This window comes from Miniopterus natalensis, chromosome 15 (assembly GCF_054644295.1).
Source record: "Miniopterus natalensis isolate mMinNat1 chromosome 15, mMinNat1.hap1, whole genome shotgun sequence".
In the NCBI taxonomy this organism is placed as follows: domain Eukaryota; kingdom Metazoa; phylum Chordata; class Mammalia; order Chiroptera; family Miniopteridae; genus Miniopterus; species Miniopterus natalensis.
In genome coordinates, this window is record NC_142095.1 from 24,276,212 (window position 1) to 24,299,546 (window position 23,335).

At 51.2% G+C, this 23,335-nt stretch overlaps 1 protein-coding gene across 4 annotated transcripts in view; it reads right to left on the reverse strand.

Moving 5' to 3' along the window:
- Positions 1 to 15,676: 15,676 nt before the first annotated feature.
- The window catches only part of KY (kyphoscoliosis peptidase), a 41,023-nt gene continuing 33,364 nt past the window's right edge, over positions 15,677 to 23,335 (reverse strand). For all 4 annotated transcript variants that reach the window (XM_087824622.1, XM_087824621.1, XM_087824620.1 and 1 more), the window contains 3 exons: positions 21,751 to 21,939; positions 20,279 to 20,469; positions 15,677 to 16,665 (listed from right to left, as the gene is read on the reverse strand). In XM_087824622.1, coding sequence (XP_087680748.1) covers positions 15,770 to 16,665; positions 20,279 to 20,469; positions 21,751 to 21,939 — 1,276 coding nt within the window. In that variant the 3' untranslated portion in view covers positions 15,677 to 15,769. The remainder of the gene's footprint in view (positions 16,666 to 20,278; positions 20,470 to 21,750; positions 21,940 to 23,335) is intronic.

Sequence of the window (23,335 nt, forward strand, 5' to 3'; positions counted from 1 at the left end):
CTTTTCACAAAGATCATGCCACATATTAAAATGTGTCGAAACTGCCCTAGCCAGTTTGTTCAGTGGTTAGAGCATTGACCTGAGGACTGAAGGGTCCCAGGTGTGATTCCAACCAAAGGCCTGTACCTTGGTTGTAGGCTCGATCCCCAGTCCCAGTCGGGGCGTGTGCACGAGGCAACCAGTCCATGTGTCTCTCTCACATCTATGTTTCTCTCTCCTTCCCTCCCTCCCTCCCTCTGTCTTCTCCCCCCTCCCCCCATGAAAAGCAATGGGAAAAATATCCTCGGGTGCGGGTACAAGAAAATGTGTCAAAACTAAATTTGAGTTAGTTTCTTAGTACACGTTTCAGAAAACCTCTCAGTGGTCAGGCACCCAAATGAGATGAAAAGATGAGGGAGCTGTGGTCTACTCTTGGTGCTTACCGGTGATGCTTTGTTGGGCGAGTTAGGCCTCTTGGCCTGGACGCCTACTGAATTTCTGTGCTGATTTAGCCGAAGAGGACAAGGTAGAGTTCCCGATGTGGGCTGGACACTACCTTTCCATGGGCCTCATTTAATCTCAAGTGTAGGTTGCACTGGATGCCATTGTCCCCAGATGACAGGGAGGACTTAAGTGGCATGCCCAGGCTCTTTGTAGCAGAGCTTCAGGGTCTAGAGGTGGACTGCAGGCAGAAGACCCAGTTCCTAATCCTAGCTCTGCCATTTATTTGCTGTGTGACTTTGGGTAAGTTAATTAACCTCTCTATGCCTCAGTTTTCTCATCTATAAAGTGGAGGAAATAAAAAATCATACCTAGCTCACAGGGTATTTGTGAAAATCAAATTAACACGTGGAAAACTCTTAGATCAGTGCCTGGCCTAGTAAGTGCTCTGGAAGTATCTTGTTTAATAGAAAACTACAAGGCTCTGTGTTTCTGTTATGTCTATTTAACTCCAAAAAATCCTACCTTTCCTCACACACACTTAACACCTGGTAAACTACGGGTGATGGTTATCTGTTTGTGAAACACCCTGAGTCTAGCACCTCAAAGTTGCAGGTGAGAAAAATAACTATAAAATAAGCTCTGTCATTGAGAACATACATCAAGTGAACAGTTGTCATGAACTGCATTCAAGTGCGGAGTGGCAAGGCTAGCGAAAGAAATGTGTCGGCTTGTTCTAGAAGTAGTTTGAGAGCAATAGAAAAATGCATCAAAAAGGAACCAGCGGTGGCTTTGGGCCAAAGGGGAAACGAGGGCTGTAAATGTTGATTCACAAATGAGCGTCTAGTCCAGTCCAGTTGCTAGAGGCAGGCAGAAGAATGACCTGCGAGCTTAAGGGCAAAAGCGAAGAAAACATGACTTAGAAGCTTTATGGAGCCCACCAGACGAAAACAGACCGTGGGTTCAGGAGAAGCACATCTCTGTGCTGAGTGTGTTTCATTTAGCTAGGTGTGTGAGCTTTAGGAGAGGTCCTATGTTTTTGTAACTGCTAATAATCGGGGAATTTGTATGTACAGCTTCCTTATAGTGTGCTTCAGTGCAGGCTGATGCACAGGCTGAAGGGCAATTTGGAGGAACCAGTCCTGAGAGGGTCCCGAGCATGATGGTGAAAAGCTCTTGTGGCCGGGCATGGTCAGAGGGGGGCATCTAGGAAGATCATGACCTGCAGGCCTCTAAAGCAATCTTCTGTAAAGGCTATTTCTCCACAGAGCAATTTTGATAATTCAAATAACACAGTTCAGTCTTCTTTTTCCCCGTGGGAACCTAGAATTTGGAAATTCTATGTTGCCCATTATGGCTACGTTCAAATGATTTGACAGCCCTATCGGAAGTAAGTTTATACGTACGAAAAGAAAGAACCTAATCAAGGCGATGCTCAAGCGGCGTTAGGTCCAGGGGCTCCCTTACATTGCATGCAGCGCGTAAATCTGCATATGTGCATTTCTCCAAGGGAGAGAGGCCACAGTTTTCATCAGACTCTCAGGGATATCTGGGATCCAAAACGAGATTAAGAACCTCAACTTTAGGGACTGGAACTCTCCCAGAATACTGTTCTATTTCCTGGGGAGAGGGACAAGATTAGAGGAGCCTGAGGCTGAGTTTTAAAGTAAATAGTCACTAAAGGGTAAGGGATGATAACTGAAGGCACAGGGTTTCCTTTTGTGCATATGCAAATGTTCAAAAATCAATTGTGATGGTTGCCTAACTAACACAAAAAACTATTCAATTGTACATTCCAAATGGGTGAATTATATGGCCTGTGAATTATATCTTAATAAAGCTATTACCCAAAAAAGGACTGATGGATAGCAATACCTAAAAATCCAAGCTTAAATTCAGAAAACATCACAGCACATGCAGCACATGCTTGTCTAAAATTTCATATTTCCCATTCTCAGTTCACACTCAGGAGTGACAGTGGCAGCCATCATTAGTGGCAATCAGGCTCTGAGTAAGTGCTGTGGGTGGGGCGGTTCTGTACCCCGAGATAAAGTGGGGAGGGGCTTTGCCGGGGCCGGCACATGGCAGCCCTCCTGCTTTCCCTCTGGTAAAGCATGGCCTTGGGCTGTCTGTGAGGGGAGCAGTTTCCAGGATTACTGAGGATTCTGGCAGCAAAGTCCATAATAATCAGCCAGGCAGGGCTCCTTGACTAAGCATATGGTATATAGGGGCTGCAGGAGTGTTCGGCACTCACCTCCATGGTTAGAGGCGGGCTGTTTACAGAATGTTTTAGAGAGGGTTATAGACCCCTGATGGGAAATGTGGGACTATGGGACTGTGCCTTAAGACTGCTTGGCAAGTCCCCCAATATCGCTACAAGCATGGCTGGGCAAAATACAGAAAGAAGCCAGGTGCCTTACACAAGCCCGCTCATGTCTTCAGCTTGGAGAACAGATCGGCTAAGACACTAGTTTGCCGAGTGCTTTCACAGAACAGCCGCTCCTTAGGAGGCACCCAGTGTGGGTGAGCTCATTGCCAGTTCCCAGTGCTGTCCTGATGCCCATGGCACTGGCCCAGGGGAGCAGTGAGGGCCTCTGGGTGGGCCATCTCTTGGATTTGTCTTGCCTCTGATAAATAGCATAAAGTAAAACAACTCACCAGTCCCTGGATCTTTCTGCAATCTAGGAGATGTATCTCAGATCCTCAGCGTAAAGTTAAATGCCACAAACAAGGCAAGAAGTGCCTTCTACCAATTAATCTTTCAGCCTTGATTAAATGTAGCCTTTGCTCCCAGCAGAAGCATGGACTCCAAATGTGCAGGTCCCCATGTAACCGGGTAGTAAGCGGTGGCTGGGGCAGGGGACCTGTGGCTTCCCCAGGGATCCCCCTTCTGGCTGAGAGTCCCTCAGTCCAGCATGGAACCCTGGCAGCAGCCTGTTCATATGAATATATGTTGGACTGTGAGCCAAGGATGGGAAAGGTTCTAGATTGCGGATAGTTTCAACCTGCCACCTTCAGCATGAGCTGACTTTTGTAGACTAAGAAGGCATCATCTTAACTCCTTATTTTGCTCCAAAAAGGCTTAACACACATTTTTTAACACCACCAAGCAATTCCAGTATCTTCCCAGGCTAAGTCATTCCTTAAATCCATATTTCTCAAACTGTCTTTCAGAGATCTGAAATTTTATATTTTTCAATGTGTTAATAAGTGCTCCTTAGAAATATGTCAAAGCAGAATGGGAAACGCTATATACCATAGCCCCAGGGCCAGGTGGGAAGTGGGAGAGCTGCCTTTCTCTTCCTCCCACTGGCCAGATCCCTCTATCCCTCTCCCTGATGGCCTCCTGGATTGCTTCCCGAGTCACTGGGAGCTGGTGGCCTTAGAGTTCTTAACCTTCTGTGTGCCAGGGACTTCTTTTACAACATTGGAGCCTGTGGCTCCCTGAGAATAATGATTAAGAGCATAAATAAAACAATGTTAAAAAGAAAACCAATTATATTGGCATTCAGTTATCAAAGCCTAAGAAAAACAAATTTGTGATATAATGTATGCCTCTATTAACTCATTAAATAACAAGACTGAGCAGCAGGTCTCTCACCTACTATGCTTTTGAAGCAGAGATGCGTGAAAAGAATATTTGGAGATGTCTGCAACACTGTAATGAAATACGAAACTATCTGATTTCCATGGGAAAAGAGCCCCAGGCACTGCCAGCACTGCGGTGGCTTATGGCCTAGAATCCTAATGGAATAAAAGCTCACTTTCAGGGAGAGCTACTGAGAATAAGAATGTCAGTGTTTCCCATCCAAATTCAGGGAGTCCTAAATTCTGTCCTTGGGCCCCGTGGTAAGGAGCCTGTGGACTCCGGGTTAAGAATTCAGTCTTTGAGCTTCCTTGTGCTTTACCTCGGATCTGGTCAGTCTGGTTCTCTGTGAACTTTCACCTGTGTAGAGGGGGCGGTGCTTGTGCTTAGTGTCACCTGTGACTCTAAGAACTTAGTCTTTAAGTGGATGCAACCAGAAACCAATTTACACACTTATTCCTGGTGCACCTTTGGATGTCTTGGAGAACTAGTGTTGTACATTAGACAAGTCAGAGCATTCCACCTGGCTTACTGGGGGACCATGGGGTCTTAGCAGCCCTCCACTTTTGGGGCAGCCAGGTCAAGCCCAGGATAGCCAGAGCTTCTGGCCTGGGGCTCCTTGGAGGAAAGCCAGGTTTGGCTAAGCAACCCATTGTCTCTATACATTACAAGCCCAATGCATGACATAAGGCAGCTTGGGCTTGCTGCATGCGACCAAGGAGAAGCTGGACCACTTGTACATCTCCTTTGACAGAGCAGAGGGTGCCGCTGCCCACTGTGGACAATGGGTAGGGGCCCGTGGCATCCTGGAGGAGCTGGTGCTCTGAGTACCCCAGGAGAATTTTGCAGCCCAAGTGCAGTCGCCTGGAGACTGTGGGGCAAGGGACAGGTGGAGAGGGTGGTTGATGTAGGGGGGCCAGGTGGAGTTCCTGTGAGTGTAACTCTAGACAGAAGTTCAAATCTCTGTCTTCACAAAATAATCCAACAGTCTGAATCTTTCTGGAATCTCAACTCGTGTATTTTGGGCCCTTGGCCTAAAGATAAATACCACAATCAAGGCAAAAAGCATTATCCAGCCATGGTCAGACAATCACAGCCGTCTGCTGGTGTGCCCTGCTGCCTCTCACCCCAAACCAGCTGCAGGGTAACTGCTCCAACAAGAAAAGAAGTCCTCCAAATTCATGTTTTGCATTATTCAACAGTAGATCTGAAAATGTTTGATTGGATTAAAAATCTATCCATGATACTACCAGAAACTTCAACAATGAATTTTTCAATGAAAGAAGAGGGATTACAATTAGAATCTTTAAATATCATTTGCATTGTTGTAATTTTCAAATTAATGTTGTAATGAAACTTATCACTACTTGGCAAAGTTTCTCATCAAAGCAAACTATGAAGAATTTAAAGACTTTGTTAATTAAAACCATCTTGATTAGAAATTCTGTGTAACAATTTCAAGCATAAATCCTCATATAAAAAGTTAAGGTCACGAAAGAAAGCTCAGAGTTTTCATTAAAGTTTTTTGAAAAGATCATATTGGAAGTTTCATATAAATTCAATGTCTTTGCTAATACTTGCATTTTATTTTTATCGTCATAATTAAATATTGCGGGGGAAATGTAATGAAATTTGTTCCATATGGACACCCTTAAATCCTCCTCAGTTTACCCCAGGGGGTTGTGCAGATATTATTGTCTACGCTTTTCATGGGAGGTCCTCTCTTAAATATTCAACCATGGATGAGAGGACCTCGGTGGCGAGGACCTGGTGCAGGTTCTGGTGTGTTGTTGGCCAGCCCTTCCGCCTCTTTATGCCTCAGCTAAAATATTTCTGCAGTTAAAATCTATTTTGATTAATGGTTAAACACATGTGGGCTACTCAGATGATAGCTCATCCATTTATTAATTCATTCATCAAACATTTAATCAAGCAAAGCCCTGATCTTAGAAGACTGAGCTCCTGCTATTCCCTGAAGATGCCACACAGACCCCAGCTCCCTTCATGTTCCCAGAACGCCTGACAAGTGTGCGCGGCAGGCACACCTGCGCCCTTAGCAATTTGCATCACCGATGCTTAAAGACAGCTCGGTGCCAGGGCGATGGGGCCCAGGGAGGTGAGTTTGAGAGCTAAAAGGAAGCCTCAAAGCTGGCTAGCCAGTCAGCAGCTGTATGTCCTTGGGCGGTTTCTTCATATGCAGAATGCGGACTCTGATCCCCACTGAGCAGGCTGCTGCGGGCCAGGTGAGACCTGAGCAGGGAAGGGAATAAAAAAGCTGTAGATGGGGCCTCAGGGTAGCATCAGGCCTGGCAGAGGGAAGCAGTGGGAAAGCACCTACTCAGCGTCCGCAGCTGACCTGGCCTCAGGGTCTGGGAGACAGTCAGCGGGGCAGCTAGGGGGTGACCTGGGCAGTCAAATCGGTCTGTCCAAAGGGGCCTGCAGCTTGGTTCCATTTGGAGGTATTCACAAGTTTCTTGGGAGAAGCTGGCAGGTCAGATTGTAATGCAATTTCCTGATTGGCACTAATTAACTTTTTTTTTTTAAACATTGTGCAGGTTGAACAGTAAAGTTTGCAACCTCTGCCCACAACAGTGTTGGGGTAATAAAGGTGGGCCAGCCCCATTATCACAGGCAAGGTCCCCAGGAAAGGGCATGGGGAGGGTGGCAGGAGGAGAGACCACCTCCCTTGTCTGGAGGGCTCCAAGGGACATCGCTGCCACCAAAGCTGGCCATGCACCACATCTGTATTCTATCCTCCAGGGAGAAAGGGCTCATTTTGCAATAGAGTGACTTTTATTGGAACAACAACCATAAAACTTCTAGAAGAAAACGGGAAAATCTTGGTGACCCTGAGTTAGGCAAAGATTCTTTTTTGAAAATGGTGGCATGGATCTTTCCTTTTCCCTTAGATTTAAGAAATGCCAACATATCATATACGCTTCAAAACTTACATAGAATAAAAGATTTTAAAAAATTTCTTTGTGGCCCCTTCTCATGCCATACCCTTTCTTCTGTCTCCAGCGCAATACTCTCCCAGTGACGGCGCTGACACTTCACAGCTGTATTTTTGTGTTTGTTTGTACACCTGCACAAAGAACACATGGCATGATTTTATGCATCGTAATTGTATTTATATGTACTAGAGACAATTAGGTAATGAACTTAAAAATTGATACCATTTACCACATCATAAAAATACGCCTGCAAATAGCTAGAAGTATATCTCATAAAAGATATGCAAGACTCTACAAAAATCTGCACAACTGTGGTGTGGTGGTGATGAAGGCTGACCTCACTGAGCACTGCCTAAGTGCTGGGACTGTTGTGTTCTCTGTATGGATGCTGACTCATTTCATTCCCACAAGAGACTTCCACGGTCAGGACTCTGGGTATCATCCCCATTTTACTGCTGAGGAAGCTGACAGGAGGTTCGGTCACTTGCCAAAGGCAGCTGGGAGGTGGCAGAGCTGGGGTAGGAGCCCAGTGGCCGGCTGCAGACAGGGTGAGCACTCTCAACCGTGTACCCTCCTGCTGCATGCCGCAGGGTCCGAGCCAGGCCTCCACAGCCTCAGGACGGCCAGAGCTCTGTGAGGAGGGGTCTCCAGCTAGCAGCACAGCTCCCCAATCAGACCTATGTTTGGAGAAGGAAACGGAAACCTCAGTCCTACAGTAACGGCTCTTAACTGCGCAAGACAGCTTTCAGTCAAACAGGGACCAACGGCTGAGAGGCCACCTTCCCAAAAGAAGCCTATTCGCTTCTTTTATTTTTTATTTTTCCTTTTTATTGAATGTATTGGGGTGACATTGGTTAACAAAATTCTACTGGTTTCAGGTGCGCAATTCCACAACACATCATCTGTACACTGTATTGTGTGTTCACCACCCAAGTCTCCGTCCATCACCATTTACCCACTTCCCCTAACTCTCCCATTCGCTCCTTTAAAAAATGGTCTTTTAACACTCTCGCTGAGCTTTAAAAATGTCGAGTGAAGCTTTTACTGACTGAGTGGACTTCCTCCCATGCTCAGGCTCCGTCTTCTCCTCACTGTGCTTCTCTTGGGAGATGGGGAAGGGGACCTGATGAGATGAAATGGAAGTCAGAGCCTGCCTGGTGCCCACACTTGCCCCAGATGCTTTGGTGGATGATCCAAAGCATCTGGGGGGAGGGGAACAGCCTTCAAATGCCTCTGGCACCTTGGCTACACTTAATTTTTCATCATATCATAAAATGTTAATTTTCGGATCCTCTAGGTGTTCACATGCATACAAATACATGTACATCGCAAAGCGTTCACTGGGCAGTTTGTAACTCTGCAGTCATTCTGCATTAAGTAAACGTTTCCTCATTTCCCCTTATCACCGTTCTTTGTCCATATGGGAGCTGCCAGGGGCCCCCCACTCCTAACATCTGTGCCACATTAATTATGCTGCCCAATTGTTCCTGGTCATTCACTGCGCGGCTGCCCTGCTGCCCTCGCTCCACGAGCCTGTCCACAGTCCTCCCTGCCACCCGGAGGGGATGCCACCACCTTGGTCCCCGCACAGCCACGGGGAAATGATGGCTGATTCCTTGTGTCACCGAGGCAGTCAACTGTGCCCTTGATGGAAACAGAGTGATCCCAGCAAGAGCTGAAAGCAGAGGGCCTCTGAGAAAGTCGCTGCTCTGATCGATCGGTTGCCCTGATTGCTTCCTGGGGGCAAACACCACGAGTGCACCCAGCCAGGTGGCCACTTCTCTCTTGCTGTAAACATACATTTCCCACGAGGCCAAAGGAGCTCGCTGGCCCACATGCACTGTATCAGTTAGCAGGCATGAAGGAGGAAATGACTATTTAGAGGTTGTAACTCAACAATCTTTTCAGTCAACAGCCACGTAAATAAATCCAGTGATGTGTTAATTCATTTTTGAAACGGCAAATTGATGTTCACTTCAAAAACGTACTGATCACTTATTCTACAGGCAAGGTGTTGTTTGATCATGAAGATGAAACAGCAAACAAGGTTGGCTGGGGCTCCCTCCTGGAGTGAAATGTCTGTGCGCTTGTATGCTAAGGTGGGTATGCTGAGTGGCATCCTCCTGGACCGGAGCCCAGAGGCGGTCAGGAGGCCTCAGCGCATCCTTGGACCCATGCATGGTTTGGTAGTTGACTGGTTGTCAGTCAGTGGGCTAGGTTCCTGGGAAGCCAGTGCTCTGCATAACCTCCTCTGTGATTTTGGTCTTAGCCTGATTTGGCTGCCTTTGAGCCAGGATTGGCAAATGCAAGTCAATCGAGAGTCTATGGATCGATAACTAATCACAACACTCCTGCAGAGCTCGGTGTGACCTCAGAATCCTTGACCGAGTGCTCCAGGCAACAGTGGCCAGACAGCTGGAGAGCTGGTTTAAGGGAAGGCATGAAACCACTCAGCAGGCCCCGTCCAGGTTTCCTTCTCATTCTCAAACCCTCATGACTCAGCTTCCCTTTAGCAGGGGTGGGGAATATCTGGCCCTCGGGCTGTATACGGCCCTTGAAATTATATTTGGTCTGGCCCTGCCAAGGCAACTGCTGGTAGGACTTGGAATTCAATAAATCTAGGAGCTTTTTTCATAGCTAATGTTTAAGTTGACAATTTTGTATGGCCCAAGAATGATGTTACAAATATCCAAATGGCCCTTGGCAGAAAAAAGGTTTCCCACCCCTGCTTTACAGGCTCAGCCCCGAGGAGAACTTTGCTCAAAGAAACCTGAGCTCTGAGTGTTCACTTGAGCATTGCTTTCTAAATAGCAACTCTCCTGGAGATAGTCCCACATATGGTAGAAAATGTTTATGTATTTTGGTCTTAAATAACCAAAGATTCACCATTCCACTGCTCTTTCTGAAGATAACATGTTCTCCTGGGGTTTAGGAGCTCTTCTGCAGAAAGGTTGATTTGTTGGGCACTGGGTAAGTGTGGGTGGGACCAGCAGCTGCCTTCAGCTCTATCTGTATGCTTTGCAACAGAAGCACCAAGCTTGGGCTACAGGATCTCCTTTAAGCAGGGTTGAGGGTGGGGGAAATCTGGGTAGGAATCCTAATTAGATTGAGAAAAGGAAATTCCATAAAACTGTTCACGGCCTCAAAGAGTCCCTGAGTGTCCTCTACCGCCCCCCTTCACCAGCAGGGTGGCATTCTCCCGTGGATAATCTGACTTACATGGAGTAGCTTGCTCACCTTCAGGGCTGTACCACTGTGCCCTGTCTCGGGTCCCCATTTGGCGGTGGCGCTCAGAGCCCTCCTACACACTATGGCCTGGTAGTGAAGGCTGCAGCACCTGGCCTCTTCAGAGTCCAAAAAAAGGAGAGGACTCTGGGATTTTTCCTGCCTCCCTATTAAAACCAGTTTTTGGCCCTGGTCAGTGTGGCTCACTGGATGGAGCTTCAGCCCACATACTAAAGGGTTGCGGGTTCGATTCCCGGTCAAGGGCATGTACCTGGGTGTCAGGTTCCATCCCCAGCCTCCAGTTGGGGTGAGTGGGGGAGGCAAACAATCGATGTGTCTCTCTCACATCGATGTTTCTCTCTCTCTTTCTCTCCCTCCCTCCCTTCCACTTTCTCTAAAAATCAATGGGAAAAATAGCCTCCAGTGAGGATTAACAACCAAGAAAACCCCCTCCCCCAGTTTTTGTTTGAAGACCTACCTTTTCCACCAGTGACCGACACAAATTATGCCTTCTCCACAGGTGGTACACATCTTCTGGAAGGCTTTCATGGAAACCTTGTCTTAACACACCCAGTAGTTGTGGTGTTCATGTAAGAGGAAACATGGAGAGTCCTGAGGCAGGGGGAGGGATCATGCCATCACAGGAAGCAGTCACACTAGTGTAACGGAGAGATGAAGAGGGCTTGAGTTATGGCAAAGGCCGTGCAATGGAGTGGACGTGGAGTTGGAAAAGAGATGAGACACAGCCAGCATAGGCCAAATTTCATCACTCGGAGGGGATGAAGGAGTCATTAGTGGCCACCAGGAGTTTGACTTAGGCCCTGTGAGATGGGGATGCATTTACTGCTTTGGGGGGCCCAGGAGGAGTTGGAGGAAATCTGGGGGAGAAGAGGACTTTGGTTCATATCTTTTGACTCTGTGACGCCTCTGAGACATACAAGAGAGGACACCTCAGTGGCCGCCTGACTTTTAGTTTTCTTTAGTTCTGCTTGCAAAACCAGAGAGAAGCAACATTCAGTCGGGGGCTGTTGCCTCCCCTTTGGTCCCGAGGCTGGGTTCTCTCCAGCCCCTTGCCCTAGGGCAAGAGAGAACGCCGGAGCACAGTCTGCTGGGGGTTGCAGGGCAGCTCTTAACGCAGCAGGGCCCTTCAGATGTTCCGCAGATGACAATCCCAGGTCTACCGCCCACCAGCATCTGTTCACGGAGACACAGCATCACAGACTCTCCCTACTGGAAGGGACGTTAGAGGTCACTCATTCCAGCCTCGGGGTTGGCATTTTCAGACTGTTCTAATAATTCAAGAGTTCCTTCTTCTATTATGCGAAGACTGTTTCTTCTGACTTCCCTTAACACGGTCCGCCTGGGGGCCTCCTTCCTAAGGAGAAGCATGCTGGGACTCAGGTGCGTGCATCTAGCGGTAAGGGCCATGGTGGGGGGGATTTGGGAACACAAATTCTTTCTGTCCTTCACACCACAGCTACGAGAATGGTCTCCATGGTTACGGCAGCTTCCTAGATGTGCCTAGATTTTCATTTTCTGTATTTCCCTAAATGTCTAATTTATGAATAATCTGTTTAGAAAGCCTGCTGGAAAGCATATGAATCTCAAGAAATATCTATTTACATATACTCAAAACAAAAAAGGTACAGTGATAGGCATTTTGGGTATATTCTTTTTTCTCCCACTAAAAACAGAAATTAGGATTGACTTTAAAAATTTCAAGTTAAACAAGATTCATTGAAAGAAATGCTGCCTTCATGTTCTTCAAAGGCATGTGAACCAGAGAGGGGCCGGAGTTAACCTAATTATGTTTTCTTTAATGTGAAATAGCTATTTGCCCGACATCCCATTTGCATCTCACCATCACATTCAAACGGCTGGGACACTGATTTTTTTCTTCTTCTTAGGGCTTCCTTTGAACATGAAAGTGTTTCTTCCTGTTTCCCCCCCCCCTCTTGTGAGAGCAGTGATAAGAATGGATCGATAATTACATTGTTGGATAAAAATGAATATAAATTTTATTGAAAAACAACACCAGCAACAACGTGGGAAAAGCATATTCAACAGCCACAGGCCCACACAACTCAATGCACGCATAATGCAAAGTAATCACCTCTTAAAGATGTCCAACTAGTCATTCCAAAGGAAAAGAAATGATGGCCTCAGATAAACTGATGCGGGACACCGATGCACGGGGGACACCGCTGAACACTTTTCCCAATAGCAAAGGATGCGGCAATACCATTCACCCTGTGTTTGCTGTGGGCGATCAAATGTGTTTCAAGATTAACTGGTTTCAAGATTAACTGGTTTGGAGAGAGCCGAGTCCTTGCAGTGAGCAGTTAGCGTGGCTTCTAAAACCCCAGACCACTGGCAAAACGTTTCCACTTTCCAAGTCCTTTGAGAAGAGGGTTTCACAAACTTTCTCCCCAACGTGTCCCTCCTGCTTAACAACCGGAAATAGTTCTTTATGTCTAGCCTAAATCCTTCATGCTTCAGTTAATCTCTTTCTTTCCCTTTAATCTCAGCAGGCTGTATGTGCGGAGTTTGTCCTGGTGGGACAATGTAACATACAGGGAACTCACAACCATCACAATCAGACTGAAAACGGAGTCCAGCTGTGCTGGTGCCGCTTCCCAAACGAGCTGAAAAGAAGTTCATTGCAGTTGTGGTTGTAGCCCATTTGCCCCTGCACTCTCCCTCCCTTTGGAACCCTCCACACCCTTCCGCCTGTGGCCTCAGGGCTGGTCATCCTGGGACGTGCCAGCCAAAGCTCTCCGAGTATGGTCAGCTTCAGTCTTTCCCTGGCATAGTAATGAGTGTGGTCAAAGCTGACATCCAGTCCAATGTCCAGTGTTTCAGTTTCAAGATGGGATTTCTGGGCCAAGCACGCCCCAATCCTATTATACTCCGTGTCTTCTCGCCAGGCAGTCCCCCAGATTTGCTTCACAGCTTGTGCGTGGCAAAAATGTGCTAGTGTACACACGAGGAAGCCCTGAGAAGCCACGAGAGAGCACCAAGTGAATTTAACACAAAACATCTCGGCAGCATTTTGCAAATTCTGCGGAAAACCCTCAGGGATAGGTTCAGCCTTGCGGAGGTGTGCAGAGACGACAGTTCCGCAGGTTGGGCACCAGGGGGCGCCCGTGCCATTCCACCGGCTGCTGGGACTCGTGGACCGGGAAACAAAGACGAGGATTTGAAAAGACCTCAAAATGCAACCCCAAATTCTACCCTGAGCAGCATGCGTGTAAAAATTCATGAATATGAGATTTCATTTCACGTATTTTTACTTCAGTGGAAAGAAATGCAGGTGATTTTCTGACTGTGTCTACAGCTGTCTTTACAATGGGGTCGCCTGATGAACCGGCGAAGGGCACGCGGATGCTCTGCAGGCACTTTGAGAGGCTGGGCCTCGCTTTCCGCTTCTCCGGACAGCCCCTATTTTGAATATATTGATTAAGTACATTGTTTTTAAAAAGATGCGTGTCCTTCTCAGCAGGAGGCAGCCAGCTTGGGGTTCCAGTGAATGACAGGAGTCATTGAAGGAACTTATTATTTTGATGAAACAGCACATTTCTTTCAGGCCATAAAATCAAAGGTGTGAGAAAAGGCTGTTTTCAGGGTGTAAAAACTCCCCTTGTTTCCCTGTCGTGGGGCACAGCAGTTCCTTCCCCAGGGCCTTTGTGCGTTTCCCAGGCGAGTGACATGGTGCTGAATGCCTGGGTGGCAGAGCCTGCCAGAAGGCACTGGACACAGGCCAGGACAGCTCAGCCCCCCGTGGGGGGCACTCCCCTCGAGTTCCAGGGCCTCTAGCCTGGTGGAAGATGTTACTGCTGTAACACTGCTCTGGGCCAGGCCCACGCTGGGTGGCAGCGGGGACCTTTGAGGAGGGAGCCCATGGGGATGAGGGACTGAAGTGTAGGGAGCCTGGAACTTGAGGCAGGTCTGGGTGAGGAGGCAGCTGCCACCCACCCTGAGCTCTGGGATGGCAGGGGCAGGGCCCCTTTTGTTTCCTCTGTAACCCTAGCACGAGGCACAGTGCCTGGTGCTTATGAAGTGCCCACAAACATTGGTTGAATACACAAATGTGAGAATGAAGGCAGAGGAGGCTGTGAGGATGCCTGGCTGGCCCTGGCTGGAGCTGAGCCTGGGGGCGATTGGAGCAGCAGTGAGGGGAGAGTGCTGGGCAGTGCTGGCTCTCAGGGGTGGGGGCACTGAGATAGCCAGAGGCCACAGAGCCGGAGAAGCCCGGAGGTCAGCAGGGGCCGCCTTGAATGTGCCTGTGTGCCCAATGGTGTTGCATCAGCCACCAGGGCATTCTCCATCTTTCCCTCTCCACTGCCCTCGCTGGAGCCAGCCTTCCCACGGTTGCCATGGCAACGCCTGCCAGAGGTGCTGCTGAGGGCCAGCTGGGCAGCCAAGGCTTCTCGGACCTGAGCAAGCAAGGGGCTCTGAACTGTCCCCACAGAAGGTGGGACCTCGAGGACCTCTCTTGTCAGAGAAAAGGAGGAAGGGAGATGGCATAGGGACAAGCACAAAAACTGCCCTCAGAGCAGGTTGAGGTCCCTCAGCTGTGACTGTGCTGGTGGGGACTCCTGGGGGCCTGTAGAGCCCTGTTATCTGGGAGTCTCCTTGGCACTGCAGCATTGCACTGCTCCCTTGCCTGGCTTCCTCGCCCAGGTCTGTGTTTAGGGCTATCAACAAGGCTCCCCAGGGGCTGGCAGGCCTCTTGAAGCTCCCTGTGCAGGGTGCAGGCTCGGAGGGGACCTGGAAGGTCACCCCAACCTGAACCAACTGTCTGGCAGGCTCTTCTGGGCGCAGAGTCAGAGGTCTCATCCTGCAGACTCAGGTTGCAAGACTGCCACGGTGCCCCCACCCAGGACACCCAAGGCTGGGCATGGCTTCTCTCTGCTTCCCAGTCTCCTCAAAGCTTCTCTGTTGCCACATTCCCAGTATACACAGGGATTGTGGGGGCCACCAGCCTCCAGCCAGTTGGGGGCGCTGGCTTCCACTCCACATCTTCTTTTCCCCCAAGAGCAAGAAGCACCTAATAAAGAGGCAGCAGGAATGCTGAAGATGGTCAGGTCTGGGGAAAAAATGACAGTCCAACCTTCCCTGGAATCCAGGAGTGGGTGAGAAACACTGAGATGTGCCTGGGAAGGGCCTCTAGGATCAGAGATGACTCAGCTTGCAAATCACATCCCTCAGGGGCCCCAAGGAGAATTAATCCTCTCACCATCATGTGAAGAGCTCTCAGTCTGGGCAACACCCCTGCTTTCCCGCATCAACCCTACAACAACAACGGCATGAATATGAGAAGGGGGCACCTGGGCAGTGGCGTACAGTTCACAATACCTTGGATTTACATAGCACCTTTTTCTTCTAAAGAGCCTATGCCTCTGTCCCCTCAGCCATCGCCACAACTGAGTGAAGCCATCAGAACACAAACATCACAGCTCCTGCGGCAGAGCAGGGAGACAGAGGCAGAGGCCCGGGAGTGATTCCATGCAGACTCGGTGGTGTCCAGGGCTCTCTGCATTTCCCTTGGGCCCTCCCTGGCCAGGTGACTGGGCTCGGGCCCTCACTGGTCATTCACTTTATATTTCAGGATGTAGGAATAGAAGCTGTGGTTGGCGTTCTCCAGAACCATGACATAGACTTCTTGGCAGCCGGCTGTGTTGCAGCTGCCCTCCCAGTAGCCCTCGCTGTTCAGGGTCAGGGGCCACGTGTCCTGCCCCTTCACCAGAACTTTGGCGACTCCGTGCAGCTTCAACTTGAATGGGACATTCCGGTTGGCAGGAAGCGTGCCTGACAGAGGCTCCAGCAGCTCATTGTCCTGCCCCCAGTTGCCAAAGCTCTCGGGGAACATGGGCCAGTTCACCTTGGTGTTGGTGCAGCACAGGAGATAATTGAAGACAAAGACATAGTTGCCCGGTTCTTGCCTCTTCTTGACAAAGATCTTGAGGGCAAACTTGCCGGCATGGGGCAGCTGGACCTTCAGCTCTGTCCGCTTCTCCCGGTGCAGCTGGAAGATGTAGCGCCGCTGCGTCTCCTCGGTGATGGGGCCATCGTCCCCGTGCAGGGAAGCCAGGACGCTGATGCCCTCCTCCACGCCAAAGCTGATGGAGCAGCGCCCATCAGTGGTGTGGATCATGGGGTCAGGGTGGGAGGGCTTCAGGATGCCCATCTTCTCTGAGAACCAGCTGGGGCCCACGGGCTGGTGCAGCTCAGCTGGCAGCCGGATGCCCAAGTCCACGTAGTTACACTTGAGCGTGTACTCCAGCACTGAGCTGTAGATGTCAGAGTTGCCTTTGGCAAAGATCTGCAGCTTGTGGGTGCCCATGGTTGGAGGGTAGACCTCCAGCTTCATCCCGTTCTTCTGGAGGCTCAGCAGCCCATGCTCTTGCTTGCCATTGAGCATAAACATGAACAGCGTTGGGGCACAGCTCTCCATGGTGATTGTGGCCTTCCCGTTCACTGCGGAGAGGAAGCCAAGGGTAAGTGAGATGGGGTCAGCCTGTGAAGGTGTGCTGGTAAATGTTTAACAATTGGCTCTCTGGATGAAAGAGCCCTGACCTGTAGCATTTGCCCATTTCCGTGGTGTAAATACTTTCATCAAGGTTGATTTTAAGTATCCAATGGAGTGTCACCAAACATGACATAAACCAGCTACAGCACACCACTGGAAGGGGGACCCTTTTTAGGTGGTTCTCTATGAGGGAGATGAAAGGTGGGATCTCAAGAAAAAAATCTGCCCCCAGTTGTATGTGCTCATTTCACTCATTTGATTCACATGGGATGAAAGCTGCATGGAGGCCTACCCTGATTCCAGGGCAGGGGAGCAAGGAGGGCCTGGGGCCCTGCTTGGAGAGCCACCCTTTGACTATCTCCTCCAAGTCTTGAGCCTTGCTTTCACACTGCTCCCTCCAGCATCTGTTTATTACAGTATCAACAGTTGTTACATCAACACATTACCTTAAAAATTGTTTGGATTGACTTTGCTCCTGGGGCCTGCGCTCAAAGGGTGGGCCTGCTTCCTTGTTCCACCCTCGCCCATCCCATGCTTCTCTCATAGGTGTGTCTTAGCCATGTTTGTGGAGTGAAGAGTCAGTGTGTGCACGGGAGGGTCTTTGCATGTTGGCTCTGTGGTGCCCCTCCCTCTGCCTCTCCCCTTACCCACTCAGGCAGTGCCAATTCCTCACCTACCTTATACTCCCAAACCCCACCCCACTGCACTTCCTCTCTACCCATTTGGCTCTCTGAAATCTGGCCTCTGTCTCCACTCTCCAAAGTCTTCAGTGACTTTCTTGGAGAATAGGCTACTGGCCATGCCCTTCTGGAAGTCCTCTCCTCCCCTTGGGTCTGCCACCCTCTCCAGCCTGGCTCTCTTCCCATTCCTCTGACTGCCACCTGATCTTTGCTGTCATTCCTTCTCTTTCCATTCCACTGATTGGGGAGTTCTTCATGCTTTTGTGCTATTTTCTTTGTCTATACTCTTTGTCTATGGCCTTCAGTACCTATGGCAGATCTGTCCCAATGTAACCTCCAAAGAAAGTGACCAAGGATAATAGACTTGTTATCCTCTTTGGGTTGAAACCCTCTCCCCTCACTTCCTCTTTTAAACCAGCTCAGTGGACAGAGCTGCCTCAGCCCTCAACCGCTCATGGCCCCACCCTGTTCCACCCAGCATCTGAATTGGTTGTGAGGTGCCCCTGCAATTCACATCTGATGCGTGGAACATCGTCCAGTGCCTGCACATGACAGCCTGAGGGCTCCTGTGAAAATATCCTCCCTGCCGCTCCTGGGCTCACTTCTGTGGTCACCATTGAGCTGGAGCCATCGGAGAGGCCTGTTCCCTGCAGCCTTGCCAGCAACATGGGCCTCCTCAGGGCCACAGGGCCTTCTCTCACATCCTCCAGGGGCACACCCTTTCTCTCGCCTGCTCTCCCCTCCACCGCCTTCCCGCAAACCTGGGTAAGATCTGACTGCCAAGAAGCCTTCCAGGCTCCTCAGATGAGGCTGAGTGCGGAGGCCTCTCCCCTGCCCTCTGTTCTTTTCAGGGAACCTTACACTGCTGACATGAATTTGTTTTGTGTACTGTCTGTTCTCCCTGCTGGGCATGATTGCTATGCCCAAGGGGCCCACCTGTTTCCTTCTCTGCCTTGTCCCTGTGCCCTGCCCGGAGGGTTCTTGGCAACGGTAATGGGTATGGCTGGGAAGACTTGAAATAAAGGCCTGGGGACCCCTAAGGACTGTTGGAGCCTGTGACCCCCTTGGCACCCTTTCTCTTCCCCCTCCCCTCGTCCTTCCTGGCTCTCTCCAGCTCTCTGCTCTCAGTGGCTTTCCACCCCCCCCCCGTCCTGTGCCCTCTTCCTCTCCTGCCTTGTGCACCTCAGTTTCCCTCTTCTGGTTCCTTCCCATCTCCACTCTTAACATATCTAGCTCCAACCAAGAGAGAGTCTTTAAATATGCATCACGAATATGGAATCTCATTTTAGATTACTATCTATGAAAGCACCCGGTGTTGACATTTCTGTCGCTTGAAAAGGCAAATTCCACTCAGTGGCATTAGCTGGATGTTGGTGTGCCCTGGCACATTCTTCCCTGGGGCTCCAGGGCCCACTGCAGACAACAGGCTCCCACCTGCTGAGACCCCAGGCAGCCAAGGCCCTCGGCCTCAAGCTCAGGAGAGGCATTCTCCAAGAGAGTGGCCTCCCGCTGTGATTTAGCAGCAGGATACACCAGGTATTTGTAGTTTTAAAAAGTAAGCCAGAATTTAGCCTGGTTAAGGAAACCCCTAGTGAGGCTGAAGGGGCAAGGCAGCTGGAACTAATCTGGGAGCACCTGTGCCCCCATCGCCCCTGCAGTGCATGGTGGGTCCTCCACGGGCTCTGGCCCACCCCCAGGCCACCCTGTGCTATCACTAATGTGAGCTCAGGCCTTCCCTCCTGAGGGTACACAAGCCCCCTGGAAGTAGAGAGGGGGTGGACAGACAGGCAGTCCTTTGCTGAGGTGTGGGGGGGCACTGACAGGGCTGTGTTGAGCCCCGCAGGGTGTCCAGGCATGTGCCCAGCCCAGGACCAGGCCCCAGGGCCTCAGAGATGCATAAGACACAGTCCTCTGGAGACAGTCCTGTGAGGCCTATGCCCACAATTCTGGAGCCCTGGAGCTGGCACCCTGTATGCCTCATAGTGTGCAGACACACCCAACTGGCTGCTTGTGTGGCCCCTGTGGGGAGGTAGGGAGCAAATGTCACTCCAGGCTAGCCACGGGGACAGCTCAGTTCGGGGTCCTGCACTGCCCAGCCCCAGGGAAGCTAGCTGGAAAGGGCTGGATCCTGTTGCCAGAAAGGAGGGAGGTGGAGCAGAGGCCAGCAGAGCCAACAGGCATCCAGGGCACCGAGGAGGCTGTATTGCCCTCTGGAGCCAGCCCTGGTCTCGGGGAGCTGGAGCTGAGATTCCTGGGACATGTACGTCCCCATGTACCATAATGCCTGCTCTACTCCAGCTCCTAAGACCCAGCTCACCAGCCACCTACCTGAGAAGACTTTCCCCACCCTCAGTCTTGGGAGACCGTTGCCACTCCCAGGCATCCTGGTTAGATCACTGACACACAGATACTGACTCAGCTGGGCCAACCATGCTCTCTGCCAGGAGTTTGGGAACAGAACACAGAAGGGTGGCCAGCTTCTGTTGGGCACCTGAACTGGGAGGGGGCTCAGCCAGGGCTCAGGCTGTCCTTACCTACCCTGTGAGCTGCTTGAGGCTCAGCCAGCATGGGGAACAGATCCTGCTGCCTGACGGGCTGGGCTGTGAGTGCAACCCATGGGGTAGGAAAGCCTGCAGGCTTCCTCCACGCCCCCGTCTTGGTTCATGCTGGCGTGAGCGGGTTTCTGTCCCTATACCCGTGACTGATGGCCTGCCAACCTTGGCTGCCTCAGTGGCCCTCCCCTGCATGCCCCTCCACATACATCGGCTTACACTGAGCTCACGGGCCCAGAAAGACAGCCCCATGGGGGCCCAGGTGCCTAGAGGCACTGAGTGGCTGCCCTGTCCCTGCTGCGGGTGCACTGGCCACCTGCCAGGGTTACCTGTTCTGATCACAGGGGTCTCCGGGTGGGCACTCAGCATCCCCTTGTTGTAGAATTCACTCTTGTGATACATGTTGTTCTCGAACTGCCTCAGGGACTGAGGAGGTTTGAGCAGTTGCCAGTTCTTGTTGTCGGGGAAGTGGTCCTCGATGAACAGTGCGGGATGGGTCAGGAAGTAGAATTCATTGTAGCTGGAGCAGAGGAAAAGCTGGTCAGCAGCCATGGGGGTGAACAGGGCCAGCTCTGGGGGGCGGGGCCTCACAGGGGGATCTGTGGGGCCTTCTTTTGGCTAACACTCCCACAGGAGGGGTCCTGTCAACGCCTGGATGGGAAGAGGCACCATCTCCAATCCTGATACGGGCACTGGAGACTACCACTCATGTCTGCTTACTGAAACAGGAGCCAAGGTAGGATCTGAGGCCTTGTCAAGGAGAAGGCCACAACTCACAGCTGCGTCCAGGGAGAATGTGCTCCCCTGCTCTCAAAGCTGGAGACTTGAAGGGAGCAAAAGGTGTGACCTGCGGACCAGGTGCCAGGCAGTGGAGGCAGGGAGGGAAAGCGCTCAGGTGGGCCAGCTCCATTGCCCTCACTCGTCTCCATGCCTGAGCAGCTGTGCCAGTGGAGGCCCTTCTGAGTGTATGGGATCAACCAGATGATCAGACGTGGCTCTCTGGGAATCAGCATTGGGGATCAAGAAGAGAATGGGGAGACTCATCTGAGATGGGGGGGTTTTACTCAGCCCAACCTGAGCAGCGACTGGAGCTGAGAGGTGAGGAGGCCTGAGAGCGCACAGCCCTGTGTGTGTGTATGTATGTGTGTGTGCGTGCACGTGCTTGTATTTGTTCTGTGGGGGGGGGCTGTCAATATTTAAACTGAAAACATCAGAGACAGTGCTCATTTTTCTGATGGATCTGAGCTGCTGATGGACATCATACTCCACAATGAACGTTGTAGCCTCAGCTTAAGGCCAGGGTTGCTCCAGCCCTCTGCACCCAGGGTGGCTCAGTGACTCTGCACACCAACAGCACCCCTTCCTGCATTCAGCCCACAGAGGAGGAGAGGAGCCTGGGTGTCTAGGGGAAGCAGCAGGAGAGAATTCTGATATCTGTGCATCACACATGGCCAATGGGCCCGAGAGCCTGCAAGGAACCCAAGGTAGTTAAAGAAGGTTCTCAGCCCTGCCTTTCCTCATATGTGGCCTGCGGGCAAATGCCTGTGGCTTTTAGCTCTTGGGTGGAGGGAACAGGGAGCCAGAGGAGGGACTCAGTCAGCTGAGGGTGAGGCAACAAAAAGTTCTGGGCCCTAATAATTGGCCTGGAGCCAGCTCACTTCGGAGCCTGAGGAAGGGTGGGAGGGGCCGGGAGCAGGCCGAGGTCTCCCTGGCTCCACCTCCCTCCTGTCGCCTCCTTCAACCTTGGATCTCCCCCATACCCACCGACCAGACGCCCAGCAGAACTGAGACTTGTACTTACAGGAAGGTGAATTTGGAGGTGGTGGTGTCCACCAGGCCACTGCCCCAGGTGCTGTCCACCAGGTGCCATCTCCCTTCAAGGTACACGGCGTTCCAGGCATGGTCAAACTCCCCAGAGAAGCTCTGCCCGGTCTGGTAGCCAAAGCCCTTGGAGTAGCCTGGCACCGTCACGCACTGCACTCCAGCGATTCTGGGGGTGGGACAGAGGGTCTGAGAGGTGGCTTCTGCTGGGCTGCCCCCCTCTCGTCTGTCAGTGGCCCCGGGCCTCAGATGTGTCTGCTATCTCTGAGTCCCTCTGTGTCTCCCTTTTTCCTTACCGCTCACAGAGCCATATATATACGGGCGTGCATATATATACACATACATATATGTATGTATTCATACAGCCTGTGGGCCTTTATCCCCTGGGCAGGGGGTGGGGACAGGGCTGGCGATCCCGCTGTGGTTCTGCTGCCTGCTGCTTCCTCCAGACTAAAGTGTCTCTCCCCAGAGCCTGCTCTTCATGGGGACAGCGAGCACCACAGAGAGGAGCCCCTCAACAGCATGGAAACCATGGAAATGGCAACATTCTTGAAGGACCAGAGGAGCTCTAGACACGTGTGTGGCTGAGGAGCGGGGTCTGAGTGACACAGTGAAGTGTCGGGGAGGTGTGCTGGAAGCGAGGGTGCGGAAGACAGCTGAGCCCTACTCCCCTTGCTCAGGGACCGCTGTGTGGGGGTCCCTCTGCGTGGGGGTGGGCCGGCCTGTGCCTCCAGTCTGGACTTGGGAGGACAGGCCCACTGCCAGCATCATCCTGGTCTCACTGCCAGGCCATAACAGTGCGTTAAGGTCATCTGCTGACTGACTGCCATCGCCACCGGTTTGGAGTTCCCCACAGTTGTCCTTTGGGACGTGGGATGCTGATTGGTCTTTTCTGAGCTCTCGGGCCCCTTTGAGCGAGCACTCCCCCAGTGCTCACAACCAAGCTGGGAAGACTCTCTGGGACCTGGACAGCGGGGAATGGGCACTGGCCACATCTGGGAACCACAGAAATCACTGGCAATCTATAATCGGGCTGTTTGCGGCTAAAATCCTGAGACCCAAATCTGAGTGCTGGGCACCACTCCAAGGCAGAGCAGGAGCCCTGAGAGTCCTGTGACACTCAGCTGACCCTTCTCTTTAGTATCCTAGCCCCCAAATGGCAGCCAAGGGGGTAGACTGTTAGTCTGACTGAGGGGACACCTGTGCTAGCCCTTCTGGGGCCTTTGTGTGAATTAGAAAATGTTGCCTTTCTTAGAGACACTTTCTTTTCACTTGTGGAAGATTGGTATAGTAAATACACAAATCTATGCTATCTGGGATGTGCATGGTGGCCCTTTAGATGGGGCTCCTGGGAGCACAACAGAGGCTGCCCAGTCACCTTCCACAGCACGCTGACCCTGAACTCTGCTCTGATGGGCTGATTCCCCACTCTGGGGGTCTCTGGGCCTGGTTCTGGGAGGAGGCCTCTGGCGGCCAGGGTCCCTCTATGCACCAGGTGTCCCCTTAGTAAGTCCAAGCAAGAGCACCATGGAGTTTCTCAGGTACTGGGGTGAAACGGCCACACA